A 12,130-nucleotide genomic window follows, 5' to 3' on the forward strand; every position below is an offset into this window, starting at 1 on the left:
AAGGAATCAGAAAAAAGATGTAGGTAGTGAAAATAAATACTGACTTAGTATTAATTCCTGAGTTTGTCCCTTCAGTTTCAAGAAACTGTATAGTATCGTAGAAAATGGGTTTTCCTGGCTGTGTCCCAAACAAGATGGCAGGCAGTAGGGATACGAGCATGGGCAGGAAGGGGACTTGGAGGAGCCGTGGGGACAAGTGGTCAGCTTTCTGTTTCTGCATCTGAGGCCCAGATAGCTTGAATACAGGAGGTAAGAGAGAGCGTATGGTAAATGCCACAAGCACTCACAAGCTAGGCTCCAAAACAACACTCTTTTTCAGTTCGGGAGGGTGGCCCTATTTTGTGCCGGGGCACTAGGGTATTGTGACAGCTGGAAGTCACGTGACCGTCTCCCAAAAGGCATCCTTGGAAAGGAGACAAAGGTTTCATTCAGATGAAAACGACAACAAAAATACATCTTCATGCGGAAAAGTTAAGTCACGTTACTTGTCGCATCTCCCCAAATCACCCACTGAACCATGTAACTCCAGCAAAAAGGGTGCAGGACTAGAAAGGTTGGGAAAGGCGGTGTCATGCGGTCTTTTGACCCTCCCCCCCCCCCCGCTGCCTAAGTATGGGCCTTGAGCCTGGAAGGCTTCCCTACTGAGGAAAGAGTCCTCACAGCCCGTGCTGGCCTCATCACCTTCGTGTGGGAATGTCTTTCCCTGTTTCAGACTCAACGTGTACTCCTTTGCTCTGCACAAGCGTGTGCATCAGATGACACCTGGCCAACCCCGTATTATGCGTGTCCACTGCAGCGAGATGGGGTCCTTCTGCAGCACAAGAGGCGTGCGTGCAGGTCACTTGCCCTGTGTTGGCTACAGGGAGAACACCTGTGGGCCAGGGGGGACTGACGCACAGTACTGGAGCTGATTTTACTCTGCTTCTGCTCTCTGTGAATAGGGCGTTATTCCATCCGATGCTTGGCTGTGTTGTGGTTTCCTCGGCGACTGGAATCCCCAGACGCAGTGGGCAGAACTGTTAGCTCTCCTGCTTTTGGCGATAGGTAATAGATGTCACTTGCTTAACAGAGAATCAGGCGCCATTCAGCTGTGGCGCTCATCAGCTGTGTGGATCTGTCCCCAGTTTTCTAACTGGCAAAATAATGGTGTTCACGGAGTTCTCTTCCAGCTACATTCTGGTTCCTGTGAGAGTGAAAGAATATGATGCCCAAAGCCCAAGTCAGTAAGGAGGACTTTTGTAGGTGCAGGAGCCGGGGGAATGCTACCAGTATATGGTTCTCACAGTTTACATGTTGGAAACATTCACTGAAGAAAGACTTTCCTTTCGATCAGAGATTCTCAACCTTGGCCAGATGATTGCTGTGGACAGCTGTCCTATTTATGGTAGGATATTTAGCCGCATCCCCGGCCTCTTCCCACTAGACGGTAGTAGCATCTCACTCTCAGTTGTGACCACCAAAAATGTTTCCAGATACGGCCAAATGTCTCCTGAAGGGCAAAAGTGGCCTCCCTGGATGGAGAACCACTTATCTAGATGGTTTCCTCTAGTCAAGGTCAAGTAATACAGGGGCACCTGGGTGGCTCAGTTGGTTAAGTGTCTGAGTTTGACTCAGGTCATGATCTCTAAGTCTGTGAGTTTGAACCCCGCATCGGGCTCTGTGCTGACAGCTCAGAGCCTGGAGCCTGCTTCCGATTCTGTGTCTCCCTCTTTCTCTCTCTCTGCCCCTCCGCGGCATCATGCTCTGTTTCTCTCTCTCTCAAAAATAAATAAAATGTTAACAAAAAAAGATTAAGTAATACACACATACCTTATTGATCAATACCACTATTTTATAGGTAGGAAAAATAAGACATTTCATGAAAAATAAAGTCCATCATATGATACATAATATAGTCAAAGATCTGAAACAGAATTAGTGTCTTCACCATTTCACATCTTTAATCAATAAACATTATTCCTCTTAAGAGGAGGTGAAAAAATGACCCATATTAAAAACCATTGAAAATAAGCATCATTAATAAAACACCATTAAATGATGAATAGTTCTACATCTCTTTAATCTCTGTATTTATTAGCTACTGCTCCCCAGAGTAAAAATAAATAGGGTTTTTGTTATGGCTTCATCCTTCTTTAAAATGGGAACTAAAAGGTTTCCAATTTGGTAGGCCTAATCACTAATGCCTTTTGTATCAAACAGATTTGTGTGTTAATCATCAAGCTAAAGACATAACAAGAAAATAACGTCACCTGAGTGTCATCTCAGTGTGCTATTCACATGTAATCGGACTCCCTTCAACTAATCTCACCGGCAAGTCTAAGGAATTCATGGCTGCACCTCCTCAGCACGTCAAGGAAAGCGCTATTGCAGTGGACAGTTAAAAGACAACGGCAGTAGAACATCTTATTTAAACTTTTGATAATAAAATAATACAGAAGTGGATGGGTGCCTGGGTGGTTCAGTTGGTTAAGTATCTTGATTTCGGTTTGTGAGTTCAAGCCCCATGTCAGGCTCTGCGATGACAGCACGGAGCCTGCTTGGGATTCTCTCTCTCCACTCTTCCCCTGTTGGCTCTCTCTCAAAAGTAAGTAAATAAAATAATAATTCAGAAGTGGAAACCCTTGTGAGGTTTTCTTCCCCCCTCATTCTGGGAACAGGATTATTAATAATTAATTACATTTGTGTGATACCATGAGGTTTAAAGGATGAAATAAGCAAGAGAGCACTATATTACGCTTGAAACGTGTATTATACTATATCAGATTAGACTATTGGTACTAGATTGTACAAAGGTCCTTATGCTCCAAGCAAGTCCAGTCGACCTCCGGTATTCAGCAGGACAACTTCAAGCAAGCCAGCTTACAAACGAGCAGTCCTCTATAGATGGCTCTGACTTACTACGTAGGTCTTGGGATAAACATGTTTATGCTTTGACTGGACGGTCACGTGGACACTGTACACATGGCGGCTGTGTAACACCATTCGGTGAAATGTCTTGCCTTCCTTCATGATTTCTCCAGTCTTTTTTTCCGTGGACATAACATTCTCTACAAAGTCTGAATCTTCTAAGTACAGTTCATCTCCTGAAAAATAACATTTTGAGTCCACAAAGTGTTATTTTATAAAACATTCCAAAATATTAGTGACATGCACATCGGTATCGATCTATGTCATGTGTTTGGAACGGAGATAGGTGTTAAGTAAGTCCGATTTTATGAGCCTACCTCAGTGTCTTTCTTGTGTTTTTAATACCCACACCCCCCAACTCCCCATTCCCCAGCCAAAAAGTTTCTTTGGGCACATAAGTATTTATGACTTGGTATTTTTCATCACGAATTATAACTTTTAGGCTAACCTGACTCTTTATCCTAGTTGGTATTAATATTGGCCTTGACATCCATACATTTTTGGGTTTCAATGTGAGCTGTTCTAATAATTTTAAGGTTAAATTACACAAATTATCATTTACACATCAAAACTGCTAAACCGTACGACTGTAGGATGAGTAACAACTGTTGTCGCTATTGTGAGAACTGAGCCAAGCAGCCATGAGCAGGTCACAAAGTCCCACCCACAAAACCATGGCGCCTGGGTCGCTCAGTCGGTTAAGTGTACGACTTCGGCTCGGGTCATGATCTCACCGTTCATGGGTTCAAGTCCTGTGTTGGGCTCTGTGCTGACAGCGCGGGGCCTGGAGCCTGCTTCGGATTCTGTGTCTCCCTTTCTCTCTACCCTCCCCTGCTCATGCTCTGCCTCTCTCTCTCTCTCTCTCTCTCTCTCTCTCTCAAAAATAAACATTAAAAAAAAAAATTTAAAAGGTAAACTGCCACAAAACCCCCACCTAGCACTTACCCAACAACAATCAACTGCCAACAAACTCCCTAATTCAAATAAGTTGACAATTTCTCCTAATCCAAGTTCTTTTAACAGAGCGTATTTGAAAACAAAAGTTTTCAACTTCATAACTCATTCTCAAAATTCAAAATTAAAGTGTAAAAAAGTGAAATAACATGAGAAAGAGTTTTGTAAACATCTAGGAAACATATTTAAATAAACGTATGTGTGTATACAAAATGACTTACTTAGAACTTTTGGTTATAATAAACACCATGGATATTTTATAGACTTGGACATTACTTAATAAACTGCTGTATTGTGTAAAACAGATGGTAATTCATGTCTCTGTGTTGCACAATACTGCCATACAGCCCAGTGCATTAAATGTGAATACTACAGTGCTGGGCACCTGGGTGGCTTTGGTTAAGTATCCAACTCTTGATTTCAGCTCAGGTTATGATCTCACAGTTCATGGGTTTGAGCCCCGCATTGGGCTCTGCACGGACAATGTGGAGCCTACTTGGAATTCTGTCTCCTCTCTCTCTGCTCCTCCCCAGTTTGTATGCTCTCTCTCTCTCTCAAAAATAAATAAACTTAAAAAAAAAAAAGAAGAAGAAGAACACTGTGCTTTACTGACTTACCTGGTAAAAGCTGGAGCATTGCATCAGCAGTTAAAAATGTGATCGGCAGCCATCTTTCCATCTCTTCCAATGCACCATCCAAACAAAATTTGTGCAAGTCAGAGAGAGAGGCAAAGTTTCCAAGCCTTCTTATTTCGTAGAACTGTGGGGGTGCTAACCAAATTTTTTTCGATATGAAACTCTCAGTTGCCTCTGATGGAGATGACCACTGTGGAAGACAATGGCCAGGGTTTTAAGGTTTATTCCAGAGGCAATGGAAGATTTGAAATCATTAGATCAGTACCCAAATCTAACTGACGTCGTACAATTAATGTATTAATGTGCCTTGCTAGAATCCTCTAAGACAACATGAAAAGATTTGGTTAATGAAATGTGGGCTGACCCTCCACCCTCACAAGAGGTTGGTTAATGGGACGCTGATCCTAAGGACCAATAAATCAACTAGGATAGATCACCAAGCATTGACTTGGGTGGGGAGGGGGGTGTTCAGCAGAGAAGGCAGAAGATGCAAGAAGGCAAGCTGGTTCTGGTCACTCCCAGGGGAAAAAGAAGCCTGTCCGGTGTTAATTCATGAAAGCAGATTGAGAATTCAGTGCCCATTCATTCCACCCACAAACGGGTGCCTTGGGTAGGCCCTGGGGAGGTGGTGAACAAGACAAAGCTCTCTCAGGCCCTATGGGGCCTTCAGCAATCAGAAAGTAGCATGACAAGTTCACATGTTATGATGGGGTAAAGAGGAGCAAAAGGAGCTTTCAGGAAGGTCAGGAGGCATGACTCAGCCTATCGTTCCAGGAATGTAATAACAGCAGAGTATCAGGGCGCCTGGGTGGCTCAGTCAGTTGAGCATCTGACTCTTGATTTCTGTTCAGGTCTTGATCTCATAGTCAGTGGGACTGAGCCCCATGTTGTGCTCTATGCTGAGAGCGTGGAGCCTGCTTGAGATTCTCGCTCTCCCTCTCAAAATAAATAAACTTAACAACTAATAATAACAGCACAGTACCAACCAGACAGCATTTGCCCATTTAACTTAAATGACCTGACTGCTGTGACCTTTCCTCCTTCCCAAGCCTTACTTCCATACACATTTTGATAAAAGGAGTTGATTCAGCGAATATGAAATAACCCCAAAGGGGTCTTTCTTTAACTGACTGACTAAATATCCATTTACACTAATGGAAACTGATTCTCATGCCTAATCTAGGAAATTGAAATCGATTTCTGCCACGGATAACTATAGGCCAAAGGTGTAAAAGCTTGTACGTGCCTAAACTTCCCCCTGAGGAATGCTTATGGTTAATCTATGGGACCAAACAATCTATTTATAAGAAGCACCTCGGGCTATTCTCAACTTGCCAAGGCTGCATTTTGGAAAACAATGCTCGGGCCTCAAAGGACCACCCACTCTGTAAGTTATTTACATAGAACTCTCTTTGATCAATTCCACATGAGTTCAGTGATTAACAATCAAGATGAAGAGCTAAACAATAGGTACAACTCACTTAATTCAACCTATTCAGGTTAGTCCAGACCATAGGTTAAGAGAGCTTATCATTTATTGGTTACTTGTTACTTGTAATGCACTGCTCACAAAACCTTTGACACCTTAGGCCAGATAATTATTTGTTGTGGGTGACTGTCTTGTACCCTAAAGGATGGTCAGAAGCATCCTTGAGCTCTACCCAGTAGAAGCCAGTAGAACTACCCAAATTAGGAAAATCAAACACATCTCCAGACATTGCCAAATGTATCTAGGGGTGGGTGGGTGAATCATCCCCTGTTGAGAATCACCAGCCTTGACTAGGTTAAGAACTGCTGCTTATTGAAATCTTTCCAGGGGCGCCTGGGTGGTTCAGTCGATTGAGCATCTGACTCTTGACTTTAGTTCAGGTCATGATCGCAGCAGGGTCAGGCGATCGAGCTCTGCATCAGGTTCTGCACTGAGCATAGAGCCAGCTTAAGATTCTCTCTTTCCCTCTGCCCTTCTCCCCAACTCATGTGCTCACTCTTTCTTTCTGTCCCTCTAAAATTAAAAAAAATAAAAAATCTCCTCTTCCAGCCATGAGTGCTAGAATTACCTTTCTCCAACATGATATAAACAATAGAGAAGTGGACAAAATCTATGAATCGATCATTTTCAGACATTGAAAAATGCAGAATTGTAATTTGTGAGAAAAGAAAAACAAATGAGGTGAACTCTACCATTGCCAAGATTCTCTGCCTAAAGGTAATTGTCAGACCACAGCAAAAGGAAAGAGAACCTAACCTATACCATTCTCACTGACTTACTGAGGAGACAGAGAACAGAGTTTGGAAAGGCCCATACAGGCTAGAATATGGAAGACATGGTACCTGAGAGGAGGGATCTATATAGAGTAGAGCTCCTAAGATCTGTATAGGATGCCCTTAGTCTTTGCGAAACACTAATCTATGCCAGCATAAGATGAAACCACATGACGTTGGAAAACCTGCTTTCTAAGAAAAGAAAAGTTACTTGGGGGCTTTAAGACTAATAATTTCTAGGACTCACCTAGGGCCAGGAAAAACTTCCTCCAACCACAGTGGAGAGAACTTGTTGAATATAAGGGGCATTCAGCAGAAGGGTCTCAGTAGAAGTGCAGCTGATAGAATATAGGCTATCATGGAACTACTCTAAAACCACTTTTAAAAAAGAGGTGCTTGGGTGGCTTAGTTGGTTAACCGTCCAACTCTTGATTTCGGCTCAGGTCATGATCTCACGGTTCATGAGTTCGAGCCCCACATCGAGCTCTGCCCACTGACAGCCCAGAGCCTGTCTGGGATTCTCTCTCTCTCCTCCTCTCTCTCCAAACAGAAACTTAAAAAAAAAAAAAAATCTCAAGAAGATCAAGTTAATTTGCAATAACTTAACTTCCTGCCAGGAAAAGTTCAACAATCTTTAAAGGAACATAACAAAATCCAGTACTCATAAAAATCACAATATCCAACATCCAATAAAAAATTGCAAGACCCATGACAGGATAGCAGGAAAATGTGACCCCTAACTAGAAGACAAATTGGTCCATGGACACTACAGAGATGATGGAATTAGTAGAAAGGGGCATTAAAACCACTGTTGTAAGTATGTTCCATTGACTCAAAGACATAAAGGAAAATATGAACAGGATAAGAGAAATAGAAAATATTTTTAAACTAAATGGAACTTCTAAAAATGAAAAGTATCTGAAATGAAAAACACACAGGATGCTATTTACAGCAAGTTAGATGCTACATAAGAAAAGAGAAAAAGAACTTGAAAATGTAGCAGTAGAATCTATTCAAGATAAAGCACAGAGATAAAATACTTGAAACAAAATGAACAAGTTACCAGTTACATTCTCAAGTAGTCCAACATAAATGTAATTGGAGTCCCAGAAAAGAGGGGGAGGTGAAAAATATCTGAAGAAACAAATAACAAAAGAAAACCATGCACATCGTAATCAAATTGATGAACACCAATGACTAAGAGGAAATATTTAAAGTAGCCACAAACACAAAACAAAACACATTAGGCACAGAGGACCAAAGAGTTAAAAGCAGATTTCTCATCATAAATTATACAAACCAGAAAATACCAAAGCAACATCTTTAAGCACTGAGAGAAACAAACAAACAAACAAATATGTTAACTTGGAATTCTATACCCAGCCAAAATATCTTTCAAACAAATGGAGGCAAAATAAAGTATTTTTCAGGTAAACAAAATTTACAAGATTCATTGTCAGAAGATCTGAAATACAACACATATTAGAGGATGTTTTTTGGGCCAAAAGAAACCAGGTGTAGATTTTAATCTGCACAAAGGTATGAAGAGCAGTAATAATGGTAAATATGCAGGTAAACATAAAAGACATTTTCTACTCATTGTTGCAGTCTTTCAAAGATTGACTGTTTAGGGCAAATTAATCAATGCACTATAGAGTTCATAATAATAATAAAAGTCAAATGTATGACAACAATAGCTATTGGACATGAGGGGAGAAATGTAGGTATACTGTTGTCAGGTTCCAACATGATACATGATGAAAGCTATGTATTGCAAACCCTAGAGTAACCACAAAGAAGTATAATTAGTAAGTCAATAATGGAGGTAAAATAGAGTCCTTAAAATACTCAAATAATACAAAAGGAGTCAGGAAAAGAAAAACACGCAAAGAATAGATAGGACAGATAACAAACTAAAAGATGGTAGATTTGAATTAAATATAAATATTTAAATATATAAACATATATAAATATAAATGATCTAAACACTCCAGCTAAAAGGCAGAAATTATACTACTGATAAGAAAAGGAAGACTATGTGCTGCCTACAAGAAACATACTTTATTTTTATTCAAAAAATTTTTTTAATGTTTATTTATTTTTGAGAGAGAGAGAGAGAGAGTGTGTGAGCAGGGGAGGGGCAGACACACACACACACACACACACACACACACACACACACACACACACAGAATCTGAAGCAGGCTCCAGGCTCTGAGCTGTCAGCACAGAGCCCAATGCAGGGCTCGAACTCACGAACCATGAGGTCAAGACCTGAGCCTAAGTCAGATGCCTAACTGCCAGATGCCCCAAAGGGTATTTCATAATAACCAAACGGTCAATCCATCAAGCTTTAACAGTCCTATATGTTTCGGCAGCACCTTACAAGGAAGCTTCAAAATACCTGAAGCAAAACCTGATAGAGAAAAAGACAAATTCACAATTTCTCATTAAAAATGTCAGCATTCCTGGGATGCACCTGGTTGGCTCAGTCTGTAGGGCATGTGACTCTTGGTCTCAAGGTTGTGAGTACAAGCACCCTGTTGGGTATGAAGATTACTTAAAAGAAAACAAATCTGAAAAAAAATGTCAGCATTCCTGTCAGTATCTGATGGAACAAGAAAACACTATGGAAGAGCTGAAAGACACTACCAACAAATTTAACCTAATTGCCATTTTTCCAAACTCTCCAGCAAGCACAGAACATACTATTCTTTTTAGGTGCAAAAGGAACAATCACCAAGATAGACCATATTTGTGGCCATAGAAAAAGCCTCAATAAATTGAAGACTGAAATCATATAAAGTATGTTCTCTGAGGACATAATTATACTGCATGAAATGGAGTGGGCATGAAATGAGTTAATGCAGGGAACGTGCTCAGGAAGGAGCCTGGGACCTGAACAGCACTGCACACTCTCTTGGAGGGAAGCACCTGAGAAGCAGAGTCAAGGCCTCTTGAAGAAGCAGAGGAGCACTTCACCAAGGTCCTGGCTTTGGCCTGCAGGGTTGAGAGTGGGGCTACCTGGTTGCCTTGCTCGCTCAGTCACTTATCGGCTGTATGGCTCTGAGGAAGCTACGGACAGTCCCGACTTTGGTTCTACTTACAATTTTGCAATTCTAGGATGCTGCAAAAACTATACACATTCAAGCAGCAAAGTTACTTTTGAATTTTGACGTCTTCCCACAGCTAGGTACTCACCACGGGTAGTGCCGGGCAGCAGCAATGAGCAAGCTCCCAAGTGAGTCGTGTGATCCTGAAGGTAAACAACTGATGATACCCTTGCGCTCATTCTGTACCATTACCACCTTTGTTGCCCACTTTCAGCATTCAATAAATTACATGAGATATTCAACACTTTGTTATAAAATAGGCTTTATGTTAGTTGATTCTGCCCAATTGTAGGCTAATGTTAGTGTTCTGAGCACGTTTAAGGTAGGTCAGGCTAAGAGGTTAGGTAGGTTAGGTCCCGGGGCTGTAAACCCATCACAGATGGGGGGGGGGGGGGGAAGACCTGTAATTAGCCCCCGTGCTGGGCTTATAGGGAAGTTCCAGATAGGCCTGGGCTGCTGGCGGAGGGGGGCCCTGATTCTCAAGTTCCTGTGAGTCCCTACGCCGGCGCCGCGCAGGCCCTACCTGGCAGCTCACCACCTCGGTCAAGTCCGGGTAGACGGGCGGCGGCTCCCGCAGGCAGCACAAGAAGAAGGCGGTGCTGAAGCGGCGGCCACCCGAGCGCGTGAACGGCGTGAGCCAGCCGCCCCAGTCGTGCAGCGCCCAGATGTCGGGCGTGCAGTCGAGGTGCGCACACAGGCTCAGGAAGTGGCGCGGGTCGCGGCGGACGCGGTCGCGCCAGGCGTCCAGGCCCGGCGGCGGCGCGAGGGCGCGTGCGGGCTCGGCCGCGGTGGGCAGGGCGGCCCGCGGCCGCAGCAGCAGCACGCCCGCCTCCTCGAAGGCCTCGCGGATGGCACAGATGCGGGAGGCTACGTCATCCGGCAGCGCCGCGCCGTCCTCGTCGGCGGCGTCGGGCAGCCCCGGGAAGGAGGCTGGCCGCGACAGTGGCGGGCCCAGGCCGAAACGCGGCGGCCCGTGGTGCGGCGCGAAGAGGCGCAGCCAGTCGGCCGAGTGGTCTGCCTTGTCCAGCACGCCCCCCGGGAAGACGTGCGCCCCGGGCAAGAAGCCTTGGCTCTCGGAGCGCTGCAGCAGCAGCAGCCGAAAGCCCTCGGCGGGCGGCGGGGGCGGCGACGGGGCGGCGGGGCCCGGGCGCGCCCAGCCCGCGGCCAGCACCATGGTGGCTGCCCGTCGCCAGCTGCTGGCGCCCGGCCGCAGGGAGCCGTTCATGGCGGGCGGCGGCGCGAGGCTTCCGGGCTCTGGGTTCTGGCGCGGCGGGAGCTCCTGGGCGCCGTTCCTACCGCCCCCACAGGTCTTCTGGGCTTGGGGACCCAGGCCCGTGTCATATATGACGAGCTCGAGGCGGGGCGCGCGCGGTGGGCGCCGGGTGAATTCTGGCTGTTAGGCCTACACCCGCGTCGGCCTGTGGGAGGAGCGTGGCGCCGGGGAGGGCTTGCACACGCCTGGAGTGCCTTAGTTCCCAGCCGGGTCACTGGCAGGACTAGGACTGTCACTGTCCCCGGCGAGGAATTGTTCACAGCCGCCTGACAGGAGGGCCTGCCTGCCTCATCGTTCCCACCCAGGACACTCGGACCGAGAGCAGAAATGCCTAGGGGCATACATGACCTGCCACGTTAAAACGTGATGCAGTATTTTCACCAGGCCAGGTGACACCTAGCCCACCAAACCCCGAGAACTAGGACTTATCCTTAAACCACCGGTCGACACGGAAGTATGTTGTCTTTGACAGCGGAGGAGACCTGAAGGGTAGATCTCTGAGCTTTGCAGGCTCACATGACTCCACCAATGAGAAACTGATGGATGAACCAGATGCCAAATTATGGGTTCCCCACCGCACGTCCTGGACGTGAAAGGCACTCTTGCCCTCGGGTAATTTGTCTTGTGTTCTGGAAGCCTTTTATTGTCAGGGCACCTGGGACCACCTTAAGCCCTTTAGGTCATTGGATGATTTCCACTTTCATGAGAGATGCTTAATCCAGGCCTAGGGATAGGAATTTCTCTCCACTTCATTTTCTTAGTGGCTGTAATACTCCCATGTCCAAGAGAAACATTCCTGTTTCTTAGAGCCTGTTTAAATCTGAATCTTCTCTTTTCGATTCCTTGTCACGTGCCAACAGCTTCTCCCACGATTGCTATTACACCTGATCACACATTTGTTACATTTGGGGATGAAACAGAGACTGTTCTTTTGGTGGGCCTCATTTAAGAACTGTCATTTTAATGTGGGTTATTTTGTGGGGGAG

At 44.9% G+C, this 12,130-nt stretch overlaps 1 protein-coding gene and 1 long non-coding RNA gene across 3 annotated transcripts; one reads left to right on the plus strand and one right to left on the minus strand.

Moving 5' to 3' along the window:
* Window positions 1-1,295: 1,295 nt before the first annotated feature.
* On the plus strand, window positions 1,296-2,440 carry LOC122234092. The gene is made up of 2 exons (XR_006211820.1): window positions 1,296-1,384; window positions 2,200-2,440. It is a non-coding gene; the product is annotated as an uncharacterized LOC122234092 (long non-coding RNA).
* A 99-nt stretch (window positions 2,441-2,539) lies between these two features.
* NUDT19 (nudix hydrolase 19) lies at window positions 2,540-11,356 on the minus strand. 2 transcript variants are annotated; one of them, XM_042970029.1, is made up of 3 exons: window positions 10,395-11,356; window positions 4,479-4,686; window positions 2,540-3,083 (listed from the first exon to the last, which is right to left on the minus strand). In XM_042970029.1, exons 1-3 carry the CDS (start codon window positions 11,094-11,096, stop codon window positions 2,878-2,880), a joined length of 1,116 nt encoding a protein of 371 aa, XP_042825963.1. In that variant the 5' UTR covers window positions 11,097-11,356; the 3' UTR covers window positions 2,540-2,877. The 2 variants fall into 2 exon arrangements, with proteins under 2 accessions (XP_042825963.1, XP_042825964.1); XM_042970030.1 differs by lacking the exon at window positions 2,540-3,083 and adding an exon at window positions 9,960-10,014 and having other exon boundaries at window positions 4,576-4,686.
* Window positions 11,357-12,130: the final 774 nt, after the last annotated feature.

This window comes from Panthera tigris, chromosome E2 (assembly GCF_018350195.1).
Source record: "Panthera tigris isolate Pti1 chromosome E2, P.tigris_Pti1_mat1.1, whole genome shotgun sequence".
Lineage (NCBI taxonomy): Eukaryota > Metazoa > Chordata > Mammalia > Carnivora > Felidae > Panthera > Panthera tigris.

Coding starts and splice junctions, on each gene's coding strand:
- NUDT19 (XM_042970029.1), bottom strand. CDS start 11,096: ATGAACGGCTCCCTGCGGCCGGGCGCCAGCAGCTGGCGACGGGCAGCC. Junction 4,687..10,394: donor CCGAGGTGGTGAGCTGCCAG/GTAGGGCCTGCG, acceptor TGTCTTCCACAG/TGGTCATCTCCATCAGAGGC. Junction 3,084..4,478: donor AATGCTCCAGCTTTTACCAG/GTAAGTCAGTAA, acceptor GTTATTTTTCAG/GAGATGAACTGTACTTAGAA.